Raw genomic sequence first — 26940 nt, 5'->3', positions numbered from 1 at the left:
CACTGAGGGCACCAGAGAGTCCGAACGAGGACTTTACTGAGACAGCAGGGGCTGCCTCATGTCCAGTGGCAGCATGGAGCATTACCAAAGTCATCTCATACTGGGGGTCCCAAGAGGCTCAAGGGGCCCCACCAAATGCATGAAAAATATTTAGTCAACTTTCTGCTCAAATTCAAATCCAAATTAACATCAACATAAAAAGCGAATTGACGATGAAAGTGGATTAACCCCTCGTTCGTATCTAGTCCGTGTCTCACTTGTCTCATCAAACTGCACCGTTGTCCGATGTCTACATCTCTACCACCGTATTGTTTACCTACATTCCTCAACATTATCTAAATGTGTCTCATCGCACGACATCTAAAACTCACGTCTCTATGCCTTCTGTTATCTCACTTGAGAACGTATCAATCGAAAGGGACGCCCCCCAAACATAATATCTTAGAGCCCCCACCCCATGCCCCCAATGTGCCAGCACCGCCACCGCTGCTCGTGTCCCGGGGTCAGTCGGGATGGGGGGGGGGGTACGGGGGGGGGGGTGCCCACCCAGAGACTGGACCACGTGGGCGAGCGCCGTCACTCCTCGGTGACGCTCCCAAAACAGGGCATGGACTTTAATAAGGAGCCAGCACCTGCTCTGGCGAAGATGAATCATTCTGTTTGACACGACTTTCTGCCACGTGTTAATTGCAATGACCATTACTGGCGCTGAGGGCTTAAAACAAATAAACAAAAACCCAGCAGCAGCCTTCTTATAACAACATGAGAATTGTTTTAAATAGGCTTTGCGAGAAGCGGATTGCTGGCACGGGGAAATGTCGTGTGCATTCCTCGTGCAACTTTGCATTGTTTCAAATATAAAACTGCGTTTGTGGAACGTGAAAAAGGCGGGGGTGAAAAAAGTGTCCTTTTTATGAGATGGCTGTGTTTTTGAACCCCGCTTGGGATTTCAATGAGACGTCTGAAGAGTTTTTACAGCAAATGCCCCTCTAATCTGAATAACTCACTAAGCCCTGGCGCTTTATTTAAACACTTCTCCCACCCCCCCACCCCACTATTAGTTTGCCAAAGTCATAAACGAGTGCTCTGCTTGTCCATGTGAAGTGCTCTCCGTTGACACAACGGCATTAATCAGCTTGCCAAAAGGCTGGCACAACAGCGTTCGGGGAGAAAAAAAATTGGATGAATGAAGCGGGCAAATGCTCGTTAACAGAGGGACGGACACCGGTTATGTTTGGTCTTTGTCAATATGGCAAAGCAAACACGCGTCGGTGGCATCTCCAGTCCCCGCTCTAAGCCAAGCAGGGCTGGGCCTCTACATGAGCACCACAATTTGACACTGGGACACCCACACTGACACGCCTGGGAAGTTGGGAAATGGTTCCCAGAGGTTAATGGTTAGATTACAGATGCGAAGGAACCCGGTGTTTGATAATACGATCAGACATCGATGACGATACATGGAAATCTCCTTTTTAGCTAACAGATCTCTCCATGAGATTGAATGAGGTCGCTTTATATCTTAATAGATGTATATGCAGGCAAACAGCCACACAGTGGAAGTTGTGGGAATCCTACCAGTGACTGGTTCCTGGTGGTCATTGGTTAAATTACACATAGGTTCCCCAAAGCTTGGCGCCCAACTTTGTCACACATGGGGAATTCTAATGCACTATAATTATATAAAATCTGTGCAACCACTGGCTACTGACTCAAGCACCGAGCGGACTGTTCATTGCGCGACTGTTTATGTATTTAAAAACTTCCGTCATCAGCATATAATCAGCATTGTAAAACGCGGGCCCAAAAAAAACCCATGATTTTTGTCCAAAACATTTTGGGCGACTCTTAGCTGTACCTTAACACGCTTGTGGTTTCTGGACGCTCACGACACCCACAGTGGCCATGCCGCTGAGTCCGCCACGCCGACAGTGGTCTCTCCCGGGTGGACACGGAGAGACAGTGGCCTCTCCCGGGTGGACACAGAGAGAGTGCATTTGCGACTGGACGTGCAGAGCCGTGCGTGCCAGAGTCGCCGGGAAAACCCAGACCGTTTATAAACAACCCGCCAGAGAAACTTGTGGCGACCAGGCACTGAGCAAGGTTTTTTTTTGTTTTGGCTGAGCCGGAGATGCAGGCGAGCTCGCAAGGTGTTAAAAGACGGGCAATGCCACCGCTCGCTCGCTCGGTCGCTCGGTCGATCCGCTCGCCGCGCGACATCGTGCAAGCTGGTGGCCCGCTCTCGGTGGAGCGCGACGCTACGGGTGGGACGTCACGTCGGTACGGAAGTGAAGACAACGACGACAACGTTGCCTAAGCCGCGGAGCTGAGTGACTCACTTCATAGCTGTGATGTCACCCATTTAGCTACGTCTCTCGTCACTGATTCGTATTTTAACCTGCTTTGTCCCGTCATCACAGTGTACAATCCGCCGTGTAACGTGCATATTACATTCAGATAACAGTCAATTTGCGCTAAGACCGTGTGTGTAAGTGTACCTGTGCATGTGGATAATTGTTATAAACTATGTTCTTATTTATCATTATTTTCTTCGTTACCTGTCACCATTTGGATCAGGAGTATGGAAACCGACATGGCAAATAGAACAAAAACTGAAAAGTGTCCAAAGAGGCACGTAGAGATGCACGGTTGGAATAAAATTGAGACACAGAAAGAAGGACATATTGATTAGAGAACATGCGCCAATTCGAGACATCTCATTGACTGCTGAGAAAAATAAGTAGGGGCTTGGGCAGGATAGGTAACTAGTGGGGATGATGGCCGGTGGTCGAGACTAACAATGGAGTGGCAGCAAAAGGACAGAATGCGCTCACGAGGACGTCCATGGAGTGATGAAATGAGCTCTCGCGTGCAGAAGCCGGATGCATCGTTACATCACGAGACTGAGAGGGATGGCAATGGCTCTGGGGGTCCAGTCAGTAGTGGACAGAGCATGGCTGATGATGACGACTACCGTAATTATTGTGATTCGAAGCTTTCGTGACTGCAGGAATCCATACTCTTTGGTTCTTTCGGCAAAGTCAATTTTATTTTATACCTACGTGATTATACCTACGTGACTTTACCGAAAGAACCTAAAAGTACGTAATCATTGTCTTTATTTACACTGGAAATCCCCATCAAGTAGCAATGGGCCAATGCCCTGGATATTTTTCCATGTGGGAGGAAATTGGGGGAGCCTGTTGAGAACCATGCAACGAGGCACGTGCACTATAATTGCAAGGTTACAGGTTACAAACCTCTTTGCTCTCTCGTCTCATTCAAGTCTCACACATGATGGGTTCAATCTCTATGCATTCCACCAACCCCACTGTCAAGTCACCGGATAACAAACATTTGTCACCACCAACACGAAACTCGGTACAAATCCATGGGGCTGATAGGGACACAGGCACACTCTTCATCTCTCTCACAACGCAGACAAATCAGTCTGGCACAGACGTCTGTGGCTTATCGTACAGTGTATCTTGCACTTTCTCTCTGTTGCCTTTCACCTGCGCTTGCCTGCCTGCCTCTCGGAACTGACAAGAGGGGGCACACGTCAAACCCCAAAGCCACGAACATGAGAACAACTCTCTTCACCACGTGAACCCGCAGCGAGGGTTGAATCGATTCACCTTTGGTAGATTCGAGAGGGTGGACAACATTAAAACGAGGCGGAGACACAAACGTGTGAGGGGGGGGGGGACACCTCTGGGCAACCCTCGGTGATCGCCCCAACCTCAAGGCCGCGCAACAGTGAAAGTCTAAGCCCTCCTTGCGCTCGCAGGAAATGTCCTCACGTGTGAAGGGGGCCACTGGAGTTGAGCAAACAGCGGTCGGACAGACCATCCCTTTAGCGATCGGTGGCGGCCGGCCGTAGTTTATTTGTGCTTCAATTGGCGACAGCCTTCACGTCGTTTGAAACTTGTCACTCGGTAATTTTTATGGCTGGCGGTGGAGAAAAAAACTGCCCCCCCCCCTCAGGTCCTCAGTGTGCACTGGCAAGCGGGCGTGATAAAGCAAACGCAATAGAGCCACTCTTCAACAATTATATAAAAGGCCAGCACGCCACAATAAACCTGCCAATTGATACCTTCTTTTGCAAATACAGAGAGCAGCATTTCTTGCGATTCCCTCTGAGGGCACGGTTGTGACAATGCAAACCTGCAGAGACGTATGGTGACAAGGAGGCCTTTGTTGAGCCTCTGCTTTAATATCCTGGGAAAGAATGCATCCTTGTGGTGCGCACTCCGTTTGGTTTGGCGCTACGAAAGTGGAGCAGGATTTTTTAAAGTTTCTTCTGGCCAAAAACAAAGAAGAGATCCCCTTCAGGTCGACGCTTACATTTAAGTCTTACAAGAGCTTTTGTGAATTGGGATTTTTCTTTCGGAATTACATTGAAAAACTGTACGTTGTTTTGAAATAAAAAGGCCAGCTCTGCATACTTGAACAAAAAGGTGAAACATCCGGGCAACGATGAACAAAATATTCATTTCGTGACATGTTAGATTTTGATTAATTATGAGTAATTAAAAGATGCCAACATATAACTCAAAAGCAGTGATTTAAATTCCGATCAAAACCAAGCAATGCTACATTTTTAGCCACGTTAATGTTTCACCGTGTTCATGTTATCATTTTCTGGCATCAATCCCTTTGCTTATCGTGCCAATTACACATCCTTTGCCGCAAAAAAACCACTTGTAAATGAGCAGATGAGATTAAATGCCGATACACCTCATCGGAGCCACTTACCGACAGACGCGGCAGCAGCAGCAGCAGCAGCCTCAGCTCACAGCGATCCAGAGCACACGGCAACGGTGAGAATTAAATCCCCGTCTCGGGCGACACGGCCCGGGTGACACGGTGCGGATGGGCAGACGGCGGACGGGACAAACCGGGCGGACAGCGCAGGAGACGAGGGGCCGTGCGGCTACGCGTCCACCACGCCGCCGCCAGTAAGAGAGCGCCTCGGCTCGCGGCGGTAACCCCAGTGCCTGCCGCCGCCCCCTTTCCAGGCGGCCCCCTCCCCCCCCCCAGCCTGTCCCACATGTTTTTTACTTTGGCCTCAGATCGGCGGCGGGGCCCTCAACGTGGGTGTTCTCGTTTAGACTCGGCCCTGCCCCCACGCGACCAATCCCGCATTTCTTTATAAAAGCTCCTCCCACCAGCCTCCTCCGCTCCTCAATTCTGCACCCCGGCAGGGTCCTTGCCACGTTAAGGCCAAGATTCCAAATTTGGCCAGAGATGAACATTGTTTGTGGCTGATTTACAAACCGGCACTCTGCCCTTGGCGCAGGGCCACGGCGTTTGTTCTCCCCTGTCCCGAGAACGTCTTTTCTGCAAATCTGCGTATTTCATTTGCGGCTTTTTTTAGTGCCTCGCTTTTACGGGGGCCAGATCCAGTTTCCGCGTCGCCGCTAAACGCGGAGTTGCGCCAGCAGCTGAGGGTCGACTTTGCCAGAACGGCAGTCCAAGCACGGCGCTCGACGTGCAACGATCGTTGCAAAAAAAGCGACGTTAATCAGCCGCCCACTGCCCAGTCGATATATTTCAACAGAACCACTATTTATAAGGCTTTCGATGAAAAATTAAAATTTGACTTCAACGGTACATTTCGGTACAGCGGCATTGTTCAATATGCCGCTGTATATTTTTTCCGCACTCCAGTGCTTGCCGAGTAAACCCTAGCTCATCTGATTTGGCGGACTCCCTGGAGCAGGCGTGTTGTTATGCGTGTTAGCATTTGGAAAAATTCACGGGCAGGACATGCCTAAGTGACACCGCGAAGCCTCCTTAAACCAAAACCGACGGCGAGCCAGCATTCCCCAGGGGCAATTGACTCCACAATGTCTTCATTAGCTTTTGTAACAATCCGCAGGCTCCTTTTTTTTTAGCTCGCAAAGTTTTCGTTCCTAAACATAGCACAACGAGCAATTTGGAATATTTCTCATGAACCATCATGGCGCTTTCCATTAAAACAAAAGCAACCAACGGCGAGACGAGATAAGTGCAAGCTGTTAAAATTCCTCTTCGTGTGCAACAAATTGTTTGCGGTTTTCCGGCGTGCTGCCAGAATATGACGCAAATTCAAGATGAAGTGGGGGGGGGGGTGGGGAGGTGGGAGAATGAGAAAAAACAACACTCCCCTTTCCCAACCTCCCCCTCCTCTCCCTCAGAGGTACGGGTCAGAGTTCAGAGTTCGTGACTGCATCTGTCAAAAAATGGCCCCCAACCCCAATTACCAGGCTATCCCCGCTGAGGCAGCGCATCAGCGGGGCGAGCCCCTGAAAAAACCCCGCACCGCGATCTTGCCAAGCCAGGATGCGCCGCCAACCGCCACCGCCGCTGCTGCCGCCACACGTGCACGCGCCGCCTTTCAGTTCAATCGGCCCCTTTTTTCGCCGGCCGCCCCGATTGCAAAATAAATAATTGATTCACTGACCGCGGCTTTACAAGTCGCACAAAAATACGGCGTGTTGAGATCAGAAACGCACGCAGCGCACGGCCGTCTGCTGGCATACCGCGCGCGAGGCGCTACGTCAGAATGGGCGAGCGCCGCGGCACTTTGCTTTGCGTTGCCTTTTTGAAAATTTGCCATAAAACCCATCTGCGCGAAGGACTTATTGTGGAGATAAACAAAGAGCAGAGTCTGCCCACAGGGGTCTTGGCCTCACGTCTTTGAGCTCCCAGCCTTCGACCAGCCCCAATTTCCGAAGTCATAAAGTTAACAAAAACCCCGTGTTGTGCCCCCTTTCGTGCCTGCGTCTTTCATACAAACACACATATACACGCACATACATGCAGTGACAAAGAGTTACACATATACGTACGGAAATATATACACACATGCGTGCATAGACAGACACACCCTTGCACATACTTACATGCACACGTAGACACAGACAACATACGCACAGTCATAACGGCCCAAGTAAGGGGTCAAGAGCGGTGATGCTTCACTCACAAGTTTCTTTTATAAAAGGCCCCCCCCCCTCCCCAAGGCCTGACAACATCACGCCGCACTGACCTTCAACGCTGGCAGAGCTAAACACTCAGTTTGGCACCCACCAAAGGGCAGGATGGGGTCATGTTATTAGACGCGGTCAATAGGAGGGGCACGAGAGAGTGCGGGTTTGTTTCCTTTCTGCTCATGTCCTCTTTTGGAGGTTTGTATCCCCCCCCCCGCCTCTTATTATTGTTAAACACGAGGCTGTAAACAGCTGAAACTGCCAGCAGCCCGCCTGATGACCTCACAGCTGTCCCTGTTCCTTCCCGCCTCCCCAACTTAAATCTGCAGGAAACTTTCTATTTCCAGGTATCACGGGCCTGGTAAAGGCAGAGCGGCAAAAGCCCCGATTTGAAACGCTCATCGGTAAACAACCCGATCAATCTCTGCCCTTAGCGGTGGCAAGAGGCAGAGTTCAAACTTGCTCAGGTAATGTGGTAAAAATGTTATAATGCTATTTGACGAGGGACGCTTTTCATTCAGTGTTGCGTGTGTTACCTGCGAGGACATATAGATCAGAAAGATGCGTGGAACCTGACAACAACAAAAAAGCAACAAAAAGCTGAAACGTTTGCAAAGCAGCATGGAGCAATGCCTGCTGGGAATTACACTGAACAATATCGAGGGAAAACACATGGGTCGTATTACGCATACAAATTTGAGACGTCGCGTTAAATGTTACGAAATATAAAATAGGTTGGGCAGTACACGTCATTCGAATAGATGAGGGCTGATCGTCAAGCCTGGTGATGGAATGGCAGCTAAAGGAGGGAAAATCACCCGAGAAGGATGACCACTGCAGACATGGAGTAGAGAGGTCAGCCACTGTGGATGAGACCATGATGGATTGGTGCCGGCATGGGGATTCCTTCATCTAGCAGTGGATTTATTACGGCTAATGATTACGATGAAGCACAAGCATGGAATGAAGCAAATCATACAAATTAAGTATACTGACGTACAACAATGGCAGGCATGTTTCATCAAATAATCACCGCCGATGACCGATGCTAAGCTGCCGTGCATTCTTGACGCTGTATGTATTCCCATTCCTTCTGATGTCGATGCAGAGCAACAACTACAATGTCACATGCAGGTGGTCAAGCAAGACAACCGTGTCAGGAGCAGCTGAGTGTATCGCCGTGATGCCTCCTTTGTACTTGTGAATCGGGCATTGCATAGTTACATGTTGTATGGTCTATTCTGGAAAACCATTTTCGATTTGTGCATCAGTCCGGTGAGTGTGGACTCTGCGGACAGCGAAGCGGACACCGCCGTCCCGTGAGACTGGCCCAGCGGACACCGCCGTCCACTCCTGGGACCCCCTCGCGTGCCAGCGGCGGTGCCGAGCGCTCTCTCACCGTAGGGCGAGTCGAGGCAGGTCGCGCGCGGGTCGGGAGGCGGGTACCCGGGCGGGCGGTACACGGCGTGCGGGCTGCCCGCCGCCGGGACCGACCGTCCCATCGAGGACCTCCGGGCCGACTCGGACGACAGCGACGAGGTGGAGGAGGACGAATGTGGCCCCACGGAGGGCTTGGCCGGCGCCGCGGCGCGATGCGTGGTCGTGCCCGGCTCCTCGCGGGTCCGGCCGCTGCCGCCGCCGCCGCCACCGTTGCCGTCCTGGCCGGTGCCGGAGCTGGAGGAGCTGGGGCCGGGAGCGCCGGGAGCCAGCGTGGGGAGGGCATTGCGACGCTCGCGCACGTAGCCTGCGCCCAGCGCCTCGTCGTCTGTAGTGGAGGAGGGCAAGAGAGCACAGAGAGGTTATGAGCACGGCCTCCACGTCTCCCTGGTTGAATGATAACAACAATTCAAACGCATTTGTCAATAACACTGTGGCCTTAAGTGGAAAACATGTTTAACAAGGGCAATAAGCCTTTTTTAACGGACGTATTTTTGGTTAACAAATGTAACTGTAATAACAATTAACTGTACATTAGTTTACGTATACAAAATATGCCTGCTAAATACAATTATTTTCAGACATTCTCAAATTAATAAATGTAGGAAGGCTTCGCCACACCATGTCCAGTCATAGGAGTGTTGTTACCACACTTGACCGAGCTGGTCAATGCGGGATTGTGAAGAGGAATGAGGCCCGGACCAACTTTGATATCACTCATGTGCCTACTAATTATAATGCAGCTAAAACTTTAAATTTTAGAGCCGATGAAAAAACTAATTCAGGAAAGAAAAAAACATCTACGCGCCTGCAGACGTCTCAATTTATTTTCAAATGTTTAAAATGGTCCACAATTTTGGCGATTTGGAATGTTTTGTTTTAAAATGAACATGCAAAACAAACAGCAAAGACGTAGCTCGTCGAAATCAAAACATTACATGTGGCAGCGCAGCCTGACGCGGCGCTAAAAAAAAGAAACCCACTCAACTCAGAAATAAACAACACTGGCACCAAACGTCGTCCCAAAAAAAAAGTAAATTCAAACATTCGGGGGCCACGTGACCACGCGCAGTTTCCACCTCTGCAAACGAACGTTAAAGGCGCGTTCGCCCGATGAGGCCATGAAAACGTGGCTCTGTGCCCATAACCACTTCATTATTGCTTTTTTTAACAACTGCCCCAATCCCACTCACTACCTTAATCCTAATGCATGCGAACAGATGTGTTTCCTTATTAAGTCATTTTTGCAGATTTAATGTTACATGACTTTCCATTCCAGGGGAGTTATTTCAGAAAGACGCTGTCGCCGGGGGTTTTGAAGCCAAGCCCGTTACATTTTGAAATCTGCACCGTGCACTCTCCCTACTCCCCTCCCCTCCTCCACTTGTCCCCTTACTCCCCCGCCAATCACTGCACACCGAAACCCCAACGCTCTCCTTTCAATGCGGGCGAATGGTGCCTGCGGTTTTTTCTTTTAAGGATCCTGCAGTCTTTTGTTTTGTTTGATGTGTTGTGCATTCCAGCTGTTGATAAACGCTCTTCATAAAACACTTTCCCGACCACCTACTTGTCTCCAGCCATCGTCTCATTCGCACTCGGCCACACATTTCCTGCGGGGTGCGTATTTCACCGCGCCACAGTGCGATGTGGGCGAGAGCAAAGCACGGCGCGGGGACACCCACTGGCGTCTTCGGCAGTGGTGATGTGGGTCGCAGTAAATACGGATATTTACGTCTAGACAGCGAGTGCCATCACACGAATAGTCGTCGTCATCATCGTCGTCGTAAAACGCGTCTGCGGTGTCCGTTGGTGTGGCAATTCGCTGAGGTGTCTCGCGGTTTCAAAACAACAACGAAACGAAGCCACGACGAGCAATACTGCTAGCAGGAGATTCAATAATGCAGATCTTCTCATCTTCTGAGCACCTGTTTTATTTCCGCATTTTTTGCTTTTGCCGTTGTTAAATGAGAGAACAAATACATGTACAACGTTAAACACGAAACGGAATGAGTAACAACGCGATCTGATTATATCCGTCGTGCATTCTGCCCAAGCTCTCACCTCCTCTGTGCAAGAGCAAAGGCGGTGGCGCACATCCATTAACTTCAAACATTTTCGTATTTTTTGCAACCCCAGTTCATATTCCAATTAACTTGGCCATAAGAATTGACAGAGCGGGGTGGGAAGGCGGAGGGGTGGGTGGTGGTGTAGCCTCCTCCGTTCCTCCACGCCCTGCCCACCCCCGCCGAAACAACGTGGCTGGCGACGGCACTTCATCAGAGGAACGCTTTGAGCAGACGTCGTGACGGAGGTGCCACCGGGCTGCAGTGCGCACGACAGTTCCACAGCGGTGATCACAGAGGCGCTAAGCCCCCCGGCCTCTCCTGCACCAGAGTATCTTTCAGCCGAACAATCTGGCACATTTCCATATGAAGTCCGCGCGAGCCCTGATCAGAATTCCGAGTTCTTTTGTTCGCACCCGGGGCTCTCTTTCCGCGCCTCTGCGCTCTTTGCCGCGAGAGAGGCTTGGCGGCCAATTATTAAATCAAGTCGCACTCCCAATGGCTGTTTAAGATTCATGCCAAACTCAAGAGAGACACGCAGAAAGAGAGCATGAGAGGGAGCCAATGGGAAGGCAAACCCGCGCCTGTGTGCGGGGAGAAAGAGGGTCTATTATCCTCGTTTACTCCAGACAAATCACTTCACAAACGCGCGGAAGGAGAGGGTCAATAATGGACCTCAATGGGCAACACAAACTTTACAAAAGGACGAACCAACGCTGCAGAGCACGCGCGCGCGCATGTTAAGTGTGCACGCACACATGCTTGCTTGCTTGCTTTGCCCACGCGCGTGTGTGTGCGTGTGTGTACGTAGGCGATAAACGCGTGCGGATCAGGGTAGCATCGTCGCCAGTCGATGTGGCTGCAGATGAAGCAGCGTTTCTACTCGGCGAGATGTTGAAGGAAAAAAAAAAATTCCGGCGCTGTAGGTTTCCGAGAGCTGACTCATCATCATCAGCTTATCCTGGGCCGCTCCGCACTTTTACAGAACCTTTTCCCAGGGGTCACCCTTTTTTTTATTCTCCACGTCCTTTCTTCCGCGCACCCCCCACGCCCACCCCACCCCTGGGCTCCCTCATTCTCGAGCTGGCACAAACTACCCACAGCCCCCCCCCCCCGGCGTCAATGGAGCAGCTCATGCATGAGAAAATCTCTTTGGCTTCTAATGGCGGGGTGGGGGGAGGGAATGAGGGATTCCATCAATGTCTTTTCATTGCTTGCAATTTTTTTTAATAGTCACAGCTCCCCATTGCCCCCCCCCCTCCCACCAACGTCTCTCCATCACCCTACAGCTCCTCTTCCCATCTGACTCACCCCGAATCTTCTTCCAAGACGGCACCTCTCGACCGAATTCTTCCGACAAAGTCGGTCTGCTGGTGGGAGATGACCCCCCCCCCCACACACCGCTTGTTGCGTGTGCGCAGTGAGAGCCGCGTACGAAGAGGGAGACGCGAGCTCATCTCCCGACGCGACTCACGCCGCTCGTTTTCTGGGGCGGCGTTTTTGTTACGGGGACCGATGCGAGCCACTCGTGCGGCTGTTAGCAGCCTCTTGAAGGGCGCGCGAGGGCTACTTGGTGCCACTTTTGACCGCGGGTGTAACGCTCCCCCGCGCGCTCTCGCGCTCTCCGGCCGGCAGTGTCTGGCGACTGCGCACGCACGCGCACGGGCGGCATTCCTCGGGGAAGTGTTTAACGCAGGGGAACCCTTCCCTCCTGAGGCTTCTTCTTATTTCCCCCACTGCAAGCCAACCGGCACAAAGACACGTTTGGAAACACCCACGCTTTGCCAGAATGACCCTTATCTGATCAATCATTAACGTTCCAGCAGCATAAATTGCCCCTTATCCCGTAATTGCGAATTAAAGTGTAACCCAATCAGTAGGTGGTGGTGGTGGTGGTGGAGGAGGCATAAATGAGGGCTGGCTTGGGGTGTGTTCTCCATTCAGTAACGAGAGCAAGAGATCTTCTCGCACATTTATCTTCCTATTCTCTCTACACCGATTACACTCGGAGGCCATGCACATATTACATTACTGCCTTTAGAGGGGATTAGCCCAAAGTAATAACATTTAAAGGTAAATAAATTATTGAATTATATAGTTTTTCTTTGCAGCTGCTTTCAGGAAATGGAGGTGACGTTATTGATGGCAGACCATCCTGCGTGTTTCAACACTCGTAGTCCGATAGCCAGGAGCAAAGCTAAATGTTTTATTTGGCACTCGAAAGAGGATTTCATGTTTCTATTATGTGATTAATGTAATGAAATGTAATGAAAATCCAGAACCTCGCTACCGGCTCGCAATAAAGTGTAATTTTACTTTTGGAGCGAATTCAAATGTGCACGGCTCTTTTTAAAATTCTTCTCAGGTTCGCTGGCATCTTCCAAAACTCGCCACTGTTACAATTAAAAGTCCTCCTTCATTGTTGAATACGTTACGCACAAACATAAATGGTTTACTTTCCACGCTTAGTTTGTGTTAGGTACCAGCCAAATTTATAATAAAAACCAAATGCAGTCGATCATTCTTCTTCTTGGGGAAACTACCATGAATACGTGTCCAGTAATGTGAATCAAAACGATTCAAATAAAATGGTGTGAAATTTAATACTGCGACTGGGAAATTTGTACTGAGTAGTATAGACGTTAAACCAAATTAGCAAGCGCTGTAGATACGAGAAAGTGAAATAAAGTAAAAATCTAAACTGTTTTTTTTATGACACTTTACATTCCTGAAATTAAAAAAAAATTAAGCAAGGTGCAACCCAAAAACAAACAGCCCTTAGCTCTCAAATATGTGACTAAGCTCTGCATCCTAATCTGTCTGGCACGAGGGTTTAAGTTTTGTTAATAAGAAAATAAACTTTACATCGTGGTCAAACGCTCACACAGAGCACTCCATTGACATCACTGGACTAACATGCTATTAAATAATATGGAATGATGTCACTATAGTGTCATAATTACGTGATTGACCGCAACTTGAAAGTATTTTTATCCATGGAAAAGAAAGCTTCTCTCGGACAGCCGGGGGACACAGATTGTCGAGGTACAGGATCTACAAGATAAGAACAGTTTGTTTTTCGAGTTGAATCTTCCCTAAATACATTAAACAAACTCCAATCCGCTATGCACTACTCAAACTCATTGCTTTGTGAGTTGAACGGGGGCCCCATAATTTCAATAGAGTGCTCTTGCCAATAAGATCTGGTAATCCAACGGCCTTTGTTTAACAAGCCTGGAACTGCTGATGAGACTCAGAAAGTCAAAACCGCTCCAATTTGCTTAAACTAATTCGGCTTAAAATGATTGGTCTGGAAAGCCAATGAACATGATGGACTAAACCAGGGGTTGTGCACCAACTTAACAAGAGCCATCTTTTCCCGAATTCGGTAACAAAAACCCTCAATATTTCAAGAGCGGCAATGCACTGTGTGTTGAATACGAAACGGTGGTCCTTAATAAATAACGTCACGAAGCAGTTCTTAAAGAGCCGCATGCGGCTCTGGAGCCACAGGTTGCAGACCCCCTGAACTGAGCTAAACTAAACAAAGTATGTTGTATCTTAATTTTGGAGCTTTCGTGACTGCAGGAATTATTCTTTGGTTCTTTCGGTTAAGTCACGTCTAAAGATAAAATAATAAATTAAATAATAGCATATTACGACGTTTCGATTGCAACACAAGCAATCATCATCAGGCATCTGCTTGTATGTCTGTCTATAGTTTTCTAGTTAGATTTTTGTTGCTATTTCTTTTATGCCTGATGATGATTGCTTGTGTTGCAATCGAAACGTCGTAATATGCTATTATTGAATTTATTATTTTATCTTTAGACGTGACTTAACCGAAAGAACCAAAGAATAAAGTATGTTGTATTTTGTATTTGCTACACTCTCGTCGGTTTCATCAGGGTGACGCGTCGGGCCCGGAGACGCGGCATGGCCTGGTAGTCCCGCTCAGGGCCCACAAGGCTCTTGAGCTCAGCACACGGGGAGGCCAAAGGTCTGGCACCCAGTCAGGGGAGGAGGCAGCGAGGGGGTAGAAAGCTTTGCAGAAACTGGATTAACTTTTATTTAACGCGGCCATTCCAGGCTTTACTTCTTATTGGTGGGGGCGGGGTGAGGGGGCGGGTGGCACCGGGAGGGAGCGAGAGAGCCGGAGACGTGAGCCCTGGATAATCCCGCATTCCTGACTCCAGCAAGCAGCGAGCAGCCATCGCTGACACCAACTTCGCGAACCCCGGCAAAAGGTCATCTTGGATGAATTCAAAACTTGATTTGTGATTAGTAAGGAGAGAGTCAGCTCTTGGCAAAAAAATGTGTCCGTATGGGGAAGAAAATGACAAAAGAAAAGCTGAACCGCCACAGTAAAAAAAAAACCTTAAATAAAAATCTGCCATGGAGAATTCGCTCGTAAGGGATGTTTCTGGCGATTCCGTTATTAAAAGCAGACTTTCTCAGTGCCGCTCATTGTGCTCTCGGCTAGACGGGCTCGCCGCTGCCACACAGCGCCAGAGGTTTTATAAACACGGCCGGCGTAACTCTTATTAAAAACGCCACGAGGTCGGCCCTGGACCGGGAATGCAGAGCCCTGATCGAATTCCAGCTGTTAGACATTTCCTACTGTCTTCTCAACAAGTCCCAAAACTATAAATACACGCAGGTCCGACTCTTGCTCACAGTAAGCAGTCTCAGAAATCAGCAGAAAGCTGATCTGGAGTCTACTAAAAAACCTCTTGGAGCCATTCTGGCTCTCAACATGTGTCTCGACTTTATGAATTTGCGATGATGAACGACAACACGAGTGTTTATTTCTGCTGGATGCTTAAATAGCGTGCGGCTTTGAAAGTCTGTTGACTCAGTGTGTTTAGTCACTTTTTTTTTCATATAAATATCATAACAGTGTTTATTGGTAAAACATTAAACTGTTATACCGGCTCATTAACACGTAATAGTTGAAGAGCTTTGCATATCACTTTAATTGTCAAAATATGTTATTTGCTTTTTCCCTCCAATTATATTTCAAGAGCGTTATCAGAACCACGTCATGGGAAGAAGAGCTTTCAATTCAGATGCTGTGCAGCCAACGGGCAATGTAACACCGTGACAGAGAATAGCCCCAGAAGATGACGTAAAAAATACTTTTGAAGTCACTTTAATAAACATCTGTATCCATCTTCTTGGTTCTTTCGGTAAAGTCACGTAGAAAGGAAGTAATAAAATAATAAAAATAAAACATAATAAAATAATTCTCACGACGTTTCGGCCACAACGCAAGCAGCTGTCCTCAGGTGAAAACCAGGTCTGTCGAGGCGACAGCGTCTGAATTCATACCAAGAGGACACATTTTGCATGCCCTGCAAAGAATGTCATGTCATTCAAAACTGAATTTGTTAATTCTCACGGCTGGAATAAGTCAACTGAATTGACGAGCAATAAAAACACTTTTTTTTAGGATGATGCCTTTTTTCTATGGTCATTGTTGGCTGATGAGGCCATATATTCGTACACTAATCATGGGTGACTCAAACCCAGAATAGAACCCAGGACCTCCACAAGAGAAGTCAAATGTAGGTGGACACGTTGCGGCGAGCACACGTTGCGGTTATATTTAGTTTCTTCACATGCTGCATTTAGGGAAGGTTTATTTTTATTTTCACTGAACACACATTTTTCAAGACGTACTTTTTGTTTTGTTTCATCGCTGCCACGAGAGGGTAGACCAGGTCTCTTGGCAGAACAAGCAGTGAGCAAAAAAAGCAAAGCGTTAAACCGTGTTGGCATTTCGGGCAATTGCTCTTCTTTACAGTAGAGAATTTCACGTCAAATCCTGTAGGAAAATGCTAAATAAATGATCCACAGGAGAGACTCAAAGCTGGCACGGGCTTCCGAGTCAGAGTTGATCACTTTCACCCTACGATGACAACAATGGAAACGCAGTGCACGGCAAGCGCATTCTTGGTGGAAAAAGAAAAGGTTTATCTTTGAACTGTACCAGGGGGGTGCAGAGGACAGACAAAGCAAAAAATACGAGGGATATTAATATTTCTGTAGGGAGATGGGGGGGAGGCACGGGGGCGACCACTGGGTGTCCGGGAGGAAGAGAGCTGGTGGGGAGGGGGGGGGTCTAGGTACAGAAGTCTGCCCCACGGCAGGGTGCTCAGAAAGGGAGTCTCGTACAAAGGCAGAGGATGTCGGCGTTCATAAAAATTCCCTCCTTTCGCCACCATCAATACCTGGGCAACGTGCGGTAGCGGACAGCCTCCACGCCACAGACCATCCTGCGGTGACACTGACGTGTCGTAAACAGAATCCTTTCGCCATTGAAACCGAGTGCATACTCACGATTCTCTAATAACGTTTTTTCATGAAGAACAAAAACAAATGCATGCTTTAATTGTTAACGAATCGTCAGGATTCTCATTTTTTTTTACTTGTTGAAGAATGCTTTTTTCAACTTTCCTCTTTACAGATTTTTAGGGGGCTGTGAATCAAGGTGTTTTATGACAATAGGAGGCGGTGGTGAGATGGCCCATGAGAGGGTGGCTATAAATCTGAAGGCCCTAGTCCTCGATGCTATTTCCTGACTTTGATGTACATGTGCGTGCACTCCCTCGCCTAGCGAGCAGGGAGTCAGCCCAGCGAGTGAGTGTGGGGTGAGTGATCGAGGCCCCCAGTGAGTGAGCGTGGGGTTAGTGGACATGGGTGACTCTTGTGTAACCATGGGAATGGCCGCATTACTTGCACCAGCGTGGCTTTTGCCCCCCCCCCCACCAAACACCCACCCCGACAACGAGCAGACTCTGCAAGCAGATTAATTTAAATTTTTTTGCAAAGAATTTCAGATGAAATCCTGGAGAAAAATGCTTTAACAAAGGGTCTACAAGAGAGGGCCCAAGCCAGCGCACACTTCACTGCACCCACTGCATCAATGAGCACGAGGGTGGAGAGAATTCAAGCTGTTTTGCGCACCCAACACAAATATTTTCCTTTGTTTACAAAAACGTTCCATTTTTTCTCGTATTTTTTTTCTTTCGTGGCGACATATCGATAGGTATCATTTTTTGCTCTCTCTGTGAAGCGTAAACATTCATACCCAAAATAACATTTTAAAAAGGCTTGCAGCTCTCGCGCCTTCTTGTTTTGCCGTTGCAAGCACGTTGCCCTTATTGTCACGATAACCAAGGTTTGATTCCCGCTCTGTGGCATGACCAATAACAATAAGAGTCCAGCAAAAATAATAATGATAATCGAGGACATCAACGCGGGTCTGTCCTCTGGATGCGGAGGCGAAGCTGTGACCTGAGCCCCCTCCGCTCAGTCGGCCGAGCAAGCGGAGCAAACAGCAGCCGCGTTCTCCGACACCGCTATTTACAAGGCCACTGACAGACACGCCAACGGGCAGCCCCGTCACGCTGCCTTCACTCGCTCCCAGCAACACGAGTGTTGAGTAAACCCTGCCGCAGGTCGTGCGCGTGAGGCATGCGGAGCATCTGCACCGAACGTGTGTCACATGGTCACGCCGTGCAGTGGCGGCAACCGGGTAGGGCCATGGATTGGGGCGGCAGGCGGAGGGGAGATGGGGGTTGAGTGGTGGGGGGGGGGAACGGGGGAAAGGTAGTTGGGGGGATAGGGTTGGGGGAGCAGGGGGCACAGCTTTCCGGAGTCGGGGGGGGGGGTGAACGAGCTAAATAAAACCCCACAAGAAATTGAAAACTAAAATCTCTTAAGAATCAAAAATCCTAAAGAAAGCCGATGGGATTGTGTGGGAGTTCAAAATTTAATTTCGATGCTCGGGGGGACTGCTGTGAAAACCAAACCAACTTTTTTTTAAACTAGAGACAGCGACTTCAGATAAGAGATGTATTCAACAGTCTCCGTGGAGTTGCTTCAAGAAGAAAAAAATATTAACCACCAGCGACCCCTATGCCTCCGAGTCACGCCCAGGACACACATGGTGGAGAAGCCACTGCATGCATCACGGGATGAAGTAAACACTTTGCGGTGTGTACGTGTGTGTTGAACTTCTTTTGCAGCGTATATAGCAGACCCCGCTAATCGGAGGTTGCTCATGAAACCGGAGCGTTGAGATCAACTCGTCTGGGGCAGACCTTCGTCCGGTACATTTCACCATCGCTGCGACAATTTTACACGTGGAAAAGATTACGGAAATTAAATAAACATTTAATTATTACAACAATAACTATTCAACAAGTACTGTAAACATCTCCAATGTAAAATAATCGCCTGTGCAGCAACGCGGGAGATTGCGTGCCATCGTTGCATTTGTATTACCTCCTCTTCTTCTGCACGAGTGCTGCTGACCCAGAGTATTACATATACAAACAATGCAGAGAATACTGGATTAAGTAAATATTCAAATGTACGCCATGAAGAAAAACTTTGATTTACAAAAATGTATGCCTACATATTTACATTTGAGTAAGGGGCAAACGAAAACATCCAAAGTAAAATTAACTTGAGATAGACATTTTTACAGGGGCCCAACATGAGCTATTCATTACTTACTAAGCCTATCACAATAACGACTGCATTGACGAGAGGGAGAGAGAAATAAATACTCATTGAAAATAAAGCAATAAGATCCATCCAGAGCCCACTTTTAATGAATATTCTGCCAGGAAAAGCTCTTTGGCCACCGTTCGCGACTAGATCGCGTGCCCTTCAGCAGCAGCCAGCCACTTATACAACCGAGGGTCAACGCGAGCTCCTCCATGCAGTTCCTGAAGATGTCAGCACGTGGAGCGAAACGTCGGACATCACGCCAAACAAAGCACGGTACAACGTGAAAACACGGTACAACGTGAAAACAACATGCCACTGATGCTATCCTGCACACACACTGTACCAAACGGCCGTCTGGAGGCACACAGCCAGGATCACACATTCGGCCCGTCGCAGTTTATTTTAAAAGTTTATGATATTTTTCTTTCTGTTATCAACGGTGGCGAGTCAACGTGCCCACACCAGCCTGGGAAAGCAGTGCAGGCTTTCCTTGTGTGGAACTAATGGAGCATGAGCCGCCTCTCTGCTGGGGGAATAATTTATTGTGGTGAAGCATCCAGACTTTGTTGTTTTTTTTTCTCTTTTAGCCAAAAACAAGCCTCGCCACCTCCCTTGTGACTCTCCTTAAATCTTTCCAAAAGGTTTGTTTTGCTTTAAACGATCCAGGGGGATGCGGAAGGGGTGGGTGGGGGATGCGGGTAGCCTGGGGGGGCGGAGAAGGGAGCAGCGGTTTCTGTCTCACACCAGTGCCATTAGAGAGCGGGCGTCGAAAAACATTCCAGCCTCCTTAATTTTTGGGGGGAGAAGATTGACAAGGACGATCGGGGGTTAGCGACGCCCGGCGCCATGCGCTGGATGCTCAGCTTCCTTCCCAGCTGCTGACCTCCAAGGCTCTGCCAAAGCCTGGCAATTAATGGTTGTCAGCAGAGCTTTTAAATTTCCCCACCCGGCATAGCACATCCAGTATACTTCTCACGGTGGATGTGGGTACTAATGAGTCATGTGTCACCGACTCCAGTTTACCGGCGACCCGGGAAATATTCAATGAAAAGTTAAGTCCAGGCCATGAGTGTGGAGGCTTCAATCATCAACATCTGTCAAGTGTGAGAGAATATGCAACAGACCGCACAGTGTTCACGATTGGCGCTCATGATTTGTTGCTTCTGATGATGATGATGACAGCACATAAGGATCATAACAATGATCATTATGATATATATTTTGCAACCAACGCAGGAATGGGATTTTTTTTTCACTGAAAAATGTGTTTTTTATACTGTACAAGCAAACATAAGCCAGCATATAAAATGTCTGGAAAAGCTCATAAAATATAAAATATGTGTAAAAATGTATTGCCAAGGCAGTAAATGACAAAGGAACATGGAAATCAAAACAACACAAAACTATTTTCTTTTTTAAAGTATTCGCAACCGAATACTGTACTCGTTGGCCATAAATTTCACTTAATCTCCGCACATCTGCAAATATCCCTTGAGTCAGATACCGCACGTCAAAGCCCACTGTGTGCGAGGCACGTTATGCGGCTGTGCACGATCAAACTTATAACACTCGTGCTCCAAACAGTCAAACACTCCCATCAATAGTCACACTACGTTAGGAAAAAGTTTAGCCGGCTGGCTGTAAGGATGGACGGACAGTCACATCCAAAGGACGCGCGGGCTGCTGTATTAGGAATACGTTTTGCTGGCTGGCTGGCTGGCGGGACGGATGGACGAATGGACGGTCACATCAGCAGAACCTGGGGGCTGCTAGCTGTAATAATAAGAATGATACAGAATTACATTCCAAGTTGGCTGGAGGCTGTTCATCCTTGCAATACAGTATTCAATATCAACAATACAACTGTACGAAGAAAAAAAAACCCGTAAAACATTACAACGATGATCTTTACTTTGGGCCCGTCGCTCCACCGCCGTGTGTTTTTTTTATTAAGGGTTTTGCCACAAAATCTCATGCGGGGCTCCGCATGCGGCGAGGAAAGCATGCCCCCCCCTCCGCTCCTGCCTCAGCTCTCACGAACGCCTCCCCCTCCACGGTAAGTTCCGCCGTAAGCTCGGCAAAAGAATGCGGGGAAATTAAAAGCACCTGTCGGTAAAAACGAAAGGGGGGGGGGGAAGCCAGGCCATTACCCTAGTCCCAAGTTGGAGAAGACTCGGATCACAGCGGCGAATTTCCAGTAACCTCTTACCCATCGACGCCTCGTGACCAAATGCAACAATTGAACGCTATGGTGGCCACACAGCATGCGTCCGAGATCTAAAACAACGAACTCGTTGCTATTATATTTTATCGAGGGTTGCTAAGCGCATGCTCCCAAAAGCCCACAACGCCAAATGGCCAGAAACAAACAGCACCAATGAAGATGTAATAGATAAGAGTGAACGCGTTTCTTGAATTGAGCAAGGTTATTAGAAGAGATCAGGAACAGAGATGATGGGAGGGAATTCCGAAGTCGAGCAGTGGTGGGTAAGCAGCAGACAGAGAAGTGTTTTGACCTGCAGGGTGAAGGTTGAACACAGTGTGGAGGAGACAGACGAAACAGTCAGTGTCCGGTGAACCAACATGAGTGGAGGAAAATAATAAAATAATAAAAATAAAACATAATAAAATAATTCTCACGACGTTTTGGCCACAACGTAAGCAGCCGTCTTCAGGTGGAGAACAGGTCTGTCTGCCTTCTCGACAGACCTGTTCTCCACCTGAAGACGGCTGCTTGCGTTGTGGCCGAAACGTTGTGAGAATAATTGTATTATGTTTTATTTTTATTATTTTATTATTTTCCTTCTACGTGACTTTACCGAAAGAACCGAGAAGATGAATCCCTGCAGTCACGAAAGCTTTAAATCGAAAATTAGTGGAGGAATCAATGAGTGAAGCTCATGTGCAAAAGTAATCACGGTAGAAGAGTGATAGGTAGGCGACTGACCACCGGTGTGTGAGTGATCAGAGCAATAATGCAGCAGCAGCAATAATAATAATAACGATGATTAAGAGAATGGCAGTCCCATTGAATCATGCAGTTTAATATCTAGAGTTTCCAATGTAACATCTGTTGCTTTTAGAATTGTTGGCACGAGTAACAAGGAAAACAGAACACGGAATTGTTTTGCATTAAATGTGTAGCCCATTTCTCTTGTTCCTCTACATGGAGAGTATTTCCCCTCAGTCTACCTTGGCAAAGAAGACTTGTCTCAAAAAGCTCTCACGTGGTTATAAATAAAGGATAGAGACTTACTGCGAAACAACTCACACTTGCAAGGGGGAGTTCCGGGGTGCAGTGGTTAGCACCCTGCGCTGTGAACCCAGAGAAATGAGGCCTACCTCGAAAATCTTGATTTCATGCCACGCCTAACATCAGTGGCGAGTTCTATCCGAACTGGTCCATGGAAAGTCCTGGCCCAACCCAATTCTCTTCACCGATCCGCACTGAGCAGTGTCGCCAGGTTACGGTCAAACTACCCCCACATCATCACAGTCTTAAGCCAGCAGTGGATCGACAAAATGCTGTAAATTATGAAGCATGTGTATTTATCACCATCATCCATAAGCAATCCACTGCTGGATGAACGTCTTCCCAAGCTGTGATGTCATAATCCACACACCACCTCCTGCACACGAGCCGATTTGATCACTCAATCTCCAAGTTGGACCCCTCTCGGACGAGTTCCATTCCTTGGCTGCCACTCCAACGTTGTTTCTTGATCATCATCCACCATCCCTTCTAGCGGCAATGTGTCCTGCCCAATCCCACTTCATTTTTTTGTATTATTAACATCCCATGCGATGCGACCGACCTGCGTATGTTCTCTAAACATTAATTACTTTGGAAGACAAACGCATGTTGAAAAGCGTTACAGCATCCATGCAGAGGGATGTTTTTTGTGTATTATTTATATTTGCCTCATGGTGGCGGACCGTACGGCCGTGAGGTTGACGATGAGCTCTAAAATATATATATATATACAAGAAGAGATGTCCCTAAATGGCTGCTGGCAGTGGCTTTGGCTCTCAGCGTGGGTCTGTTTTGTGCGACGCAAAAGCCCGATCCCTGTTCCATGGACACAAGGGTACGAGCGAGGGCGGTGGGAAGGGGGGGGGGGCAGAGGGGTGGGCGGGGGGGAGTGGGCGGAGGGGAGAGGGGTGAAGACTCTGGATTTACTGCACCTTCAGCCACAACCGGCACAAAGCGGGAGCCATGGCCTGGTCTGGAACAAATCGCATTATCCCGGCCCACGTGGACTTGAAAAGCTTATAATGAAAAATCCCTTTTTTTAAAGCCCGTTTTTTTATTTTATTTTTTTGCTCCTTAAAGGGTTTGGACATTTTTAAGCAACTCTTCCAAGAGAGGGCCACACACGACGCTCATTCACTCACAATTAGAGAGCGCAGTCAAGCATAAAGGCAAAAGGTCTGCAATAAAGTATTTTTTGGGGGGAATTGAATACAAATAAAAGGTTTTGTTTTGTGTTCCTTGTAAAGTGCTCTATTTATTTTTTTTAAAACGTTTTCACGATTAACAACTGATGCAACATCTCATTTACGAAGTGGTCTGGGCGTTTTAATAATTAGCAATGCGTTGTTGCCACTCATCAAAGGGTCCGAGTTATCTACAGTTGCCCTAATTGGCAGCTCAGGCCCGTTGTTTGATACTAATTATTATCAATTATCCATAATTACTGATCTGAAAAGATTTGAATTCAGCGGAGCAGAAAACTTCAGCGCAATGACTTTTGGGCATTTGGCCATCTCACTGAAGTCAGACTGCGGTCATTCGTTTAGGCATGTGTATGTACGTGTATGCCAGGCGGTTGCTGGACTTGACAGCAGCTGTTCTACAGCAAATTAACCACACATCAAGGCGCGCAGTCATATTTCAGCCACCGAGATGAAAAGTGGTTGCATTTATCGATATCGCCTGTGTGTTGGAGTTGCCGAATGCATTTGTTAAACCGCAAGCTGTGAATTGCCCATTTGATTTGCAAGTCCTACACACATCTCGCTCGATTGGAAGAGCAGGCTGTAACTCAATTGGGTGTCAGAGGGTCCACAGTTTACTTTGCAAAAGTCTTTGCGTCATTGATAAGTTCCTCGGAAGAAAAAATAATTCAGTTGGTTGACCACAGGTTGAGCTTCCAACAATCTGATAAATAGAAATGTGCATTCGTACAAGGGCCAGGGCGGAGGGCGCATTTCATAATTCCCTCCCACGCGCAATCGAATTAATTTGCGCGCACGTGAAACTGCCGTCGTGGTATTCTCTATTCGGCACTTGATGCTCGCGATCCATCTAACCCCCCCCCCCGCCCTTGGCTGCCCCCCCACTCTCCTCGCCCCTTCCGTGCCCTTAGCGCTCGCACACCCCAATGCCTCTGAGCTGAGAGCCAGACAGGCCCTGTTTACTGTATCGCGTTTCTCTCCCCCAACCCCCCGGAACCAACAACACCGGGGCGGCCCGTGAACACGAGCCGCCTGCCGCGGCGCCCTCTCGCGCCGCCGGCCAGCGGCTTTGTTCTCACCTCCTGATGGATGAGCCGTGTTGTTTTAATGGAGAACACAAAGTGTTTGGGAGTTCAAATGTTTTCTCCAACAAGGCCATGTTTTTCCCCCTTGAAAAAAAATAAAACATTACTTAAGCTGTCGGTAAACACCCACAATATATTTCAACGCAAGCACAATAGTGTTTTTTTTTTTAAACAGACATAACGTGGAAATGGCAGCATCGTAAAGTATTTTGGTATTTGACAATTTTCAAGTTTGTGCGGAGGGCATTAAAAAAATGTATTATTTTAATTACAGCAGGAGGATTTATTTACGTAGAATTATGCAAACTAAACAAGTCTCCACTATCCAACATTCAAACTAAAATTGTGACGTCTGGCTGAGAACATTTAATGTTCTGCAACATTGCACTCCAAGCACAAAAATAAAAGAAAACGAGTTCACACAAATTTACCACAGCCTGCGTAAAGATTGACTTCAGGGTCTCTCAGTGTTTTTCAGCCATAGTCGATTTATTTTATTGCTTTTCTCAGTAAGGTCTCACTTAAGAGCACACAGTGCATAAAGGTAAGTGTTTGTTGACCGTCGGACTGTTTAAAGAAATTTAATCCGAGTTGACCACTTGGAGGGTTCAGCAACCCCAGAGCTCAGGCGAGATTAGGGCTCAGAAAACGCGGACAGATATCCCGCGCCTGCTCGCTCGTTAGGGTTTTAGTGCCTCGGACTATCGGCCATCTCCACGTGAAGCCGTGTCCGTCGGCTCGAGCCTGGGATCCATTATCGAGATATTCGGGGTCGGTCCCCCAGACCGCAAGAAGCGTCTGGTGTCTGGTCTCTCCCGTGCCTCACCCTCGACGGGTCAGCCTCAACATCAATCGCACGTCAAGCGATAAGCGCACCTTTAAATCCAAACCCAACAGCCTTTGCCAAAGTCACCGCGCGAATGTCAGAAGAGACAACGGCTCGTCTGTCGCCACTGACGGCGCGGAGCACCGGGGGTGAGCGCCGCTTTGAGCCTGTTTTTTTTGCAAGAGCCGGCGGAATATCTCCAAGTGAAAGCAGGCGGAATGAAGAAGCCAGAGCCTTAGCGGGGGTTACCATTATTCTTGAGAAGGCAAGGGAGGCGAGAATCAGGTGGTTTGGGCATGTGTTGAGAAGGCACAAAGAAGATGCAATTAGAAGGACTACATGGATTAGAGCATGCAGAGACTCACACAGAGACCCACAGATGCGCACAGAGACCCATAGATTAGAAGGGCTATTGGGATGTCACCGGTGCAGGGGCAGAAGGAGTAGAGGGAGAATGAGGGTGACGTGTAAGGATGCGGTGGAGCGAGATATAAGAATGGATGTGAATGGAGAAGAGGCACGAAACAGCAGCACGTGGAGGAATATGTTTGGCTTACAAGACACAAGTGACTACAGTGGTCACTGCTTAGCAAAAACGTCATCAATATGACATTACTCCACTGCGGGAAACACTTCACATTAGTGGAGAGAGAGTTGGGCACAGTGCGACTTTCACAGAGTTGCTAAGGACCAACGACCTAGCACATCTCATGCCACTGCTTTGATTATGCCAGAGACAAGACGGGAGCAAATCCGTACAGCCCTCTTAACCTCTTTATTAGGCGAAATGCAACACCTCCTTTGACCCCGGCCGCACAATGCTTTGCGATGACGGCGGACATGAAAGACATTCTTTAATTCCCTTTTGGGCGCGAGCCCTGCTGCAGCGTGAGTAATGAAATTTGCACAGGTGCGAGCTGAATGCGCCCTCCAGATTCAGCTCCCAAGTCACTGATGAATGGGTGGCGCATTTCCGAACTGGTATTTTTTAATAAAACAGGGTCAATTACCTTCTATTTGTCCTTCACCATTCCCCGTGTTTACCTTTGAAGTACGCACGCGAGTCTTTGGCAGATAAACACATTACGCACCTAAGCGAGCAGAAAGCGGCATTTTGTATCGTCGCGTAAAGCCGTAGTGGATGCCTTCTGAGCGAGCGCTGCCCAGTTGGGAACTGTTTCTTGGCTCGGCACGTGAGATTGTGGGTGGGCAGCATCACGCATGCCCCAGCGCGCTCATTCCATCGCCAGCAGCAAGCACGACGCTGGCTTTCGTGTTTCAGCCCGAGGTGACCCCCAAAAGCGGTCGGTCCTCGGCAGGTACAATAGCTGGAATGGACCCCAGTTTTTTTTTGTACAAAACAAGTGCTACACCAGCCTTGGCTGAGCATACAGAATTTAATTTGTGGGGAAGGGGGGGCTGCCTTTTCTGCATCCCCTCATTATCGACAGGAGCCGAGTGTCCTTACAAAGTACGATCGTAAACTTTTGTTCTAACGTCTCCGAGGTGGCAGGAGAGATGACATTGTGTCAGCGCGTTCACACTCGAGTGCAGTTTCACCTGCGACTTGGGCA

General features: G+C 48.2%; 1 protein-coding gene across 2 annotated transcripts in view; it reads right to left on the bottom strand.

Annotated features, from left to right (window-relative positions):
• GLI2 (GLI family zinc finger 2) overlaps positions 1-8565 on the bottom strand; it is a 51852-nt gene extending 43287 nt beyond the window's left edge. The window contains exons 1-2 of one of the 2 annotated variants that reach the window (XM_078598088.1): positions 8374-8565; positions 7511-7546 (exon numbers count right to left, since the gene is read on the bottom strand). In XM_078598088.1, coding sequence (XP_078454214.1) covers positions 7511-7546; positions 8374-8476 — 139 coding nt within the window. In that variant the 5' untranslated portion in view covers positions 8477-8565. The remainder of the gene's footprint in view (positions 1-7510; positions 7547-8373) is intronic. The other variant, XM_078598090.1, reaches the window with a different exon arrangement.
• Positions 8566-26940: the final 18375 nt, after the last annotated feature.

This window comes from Lampetra planeri, chromosome 10, assembly GCF_965212315.1.
Source record: "Lampetra planeri chromosome 10, kcLamPlan1.2.h2, whole genome shotgun sequence".
Lineage (NCBI taxonomy): Eukaryota > Metazoa > Chordata > Hyperoartia > Petromyzontiformes > Petromyzontidae > Lampetra > Lampetra planeri.
The sequence above is the reverse complement of the archived record's forward strand: the minus strand, read 5'-3'. Positions and strand labels throughout refer to the sequence as shown.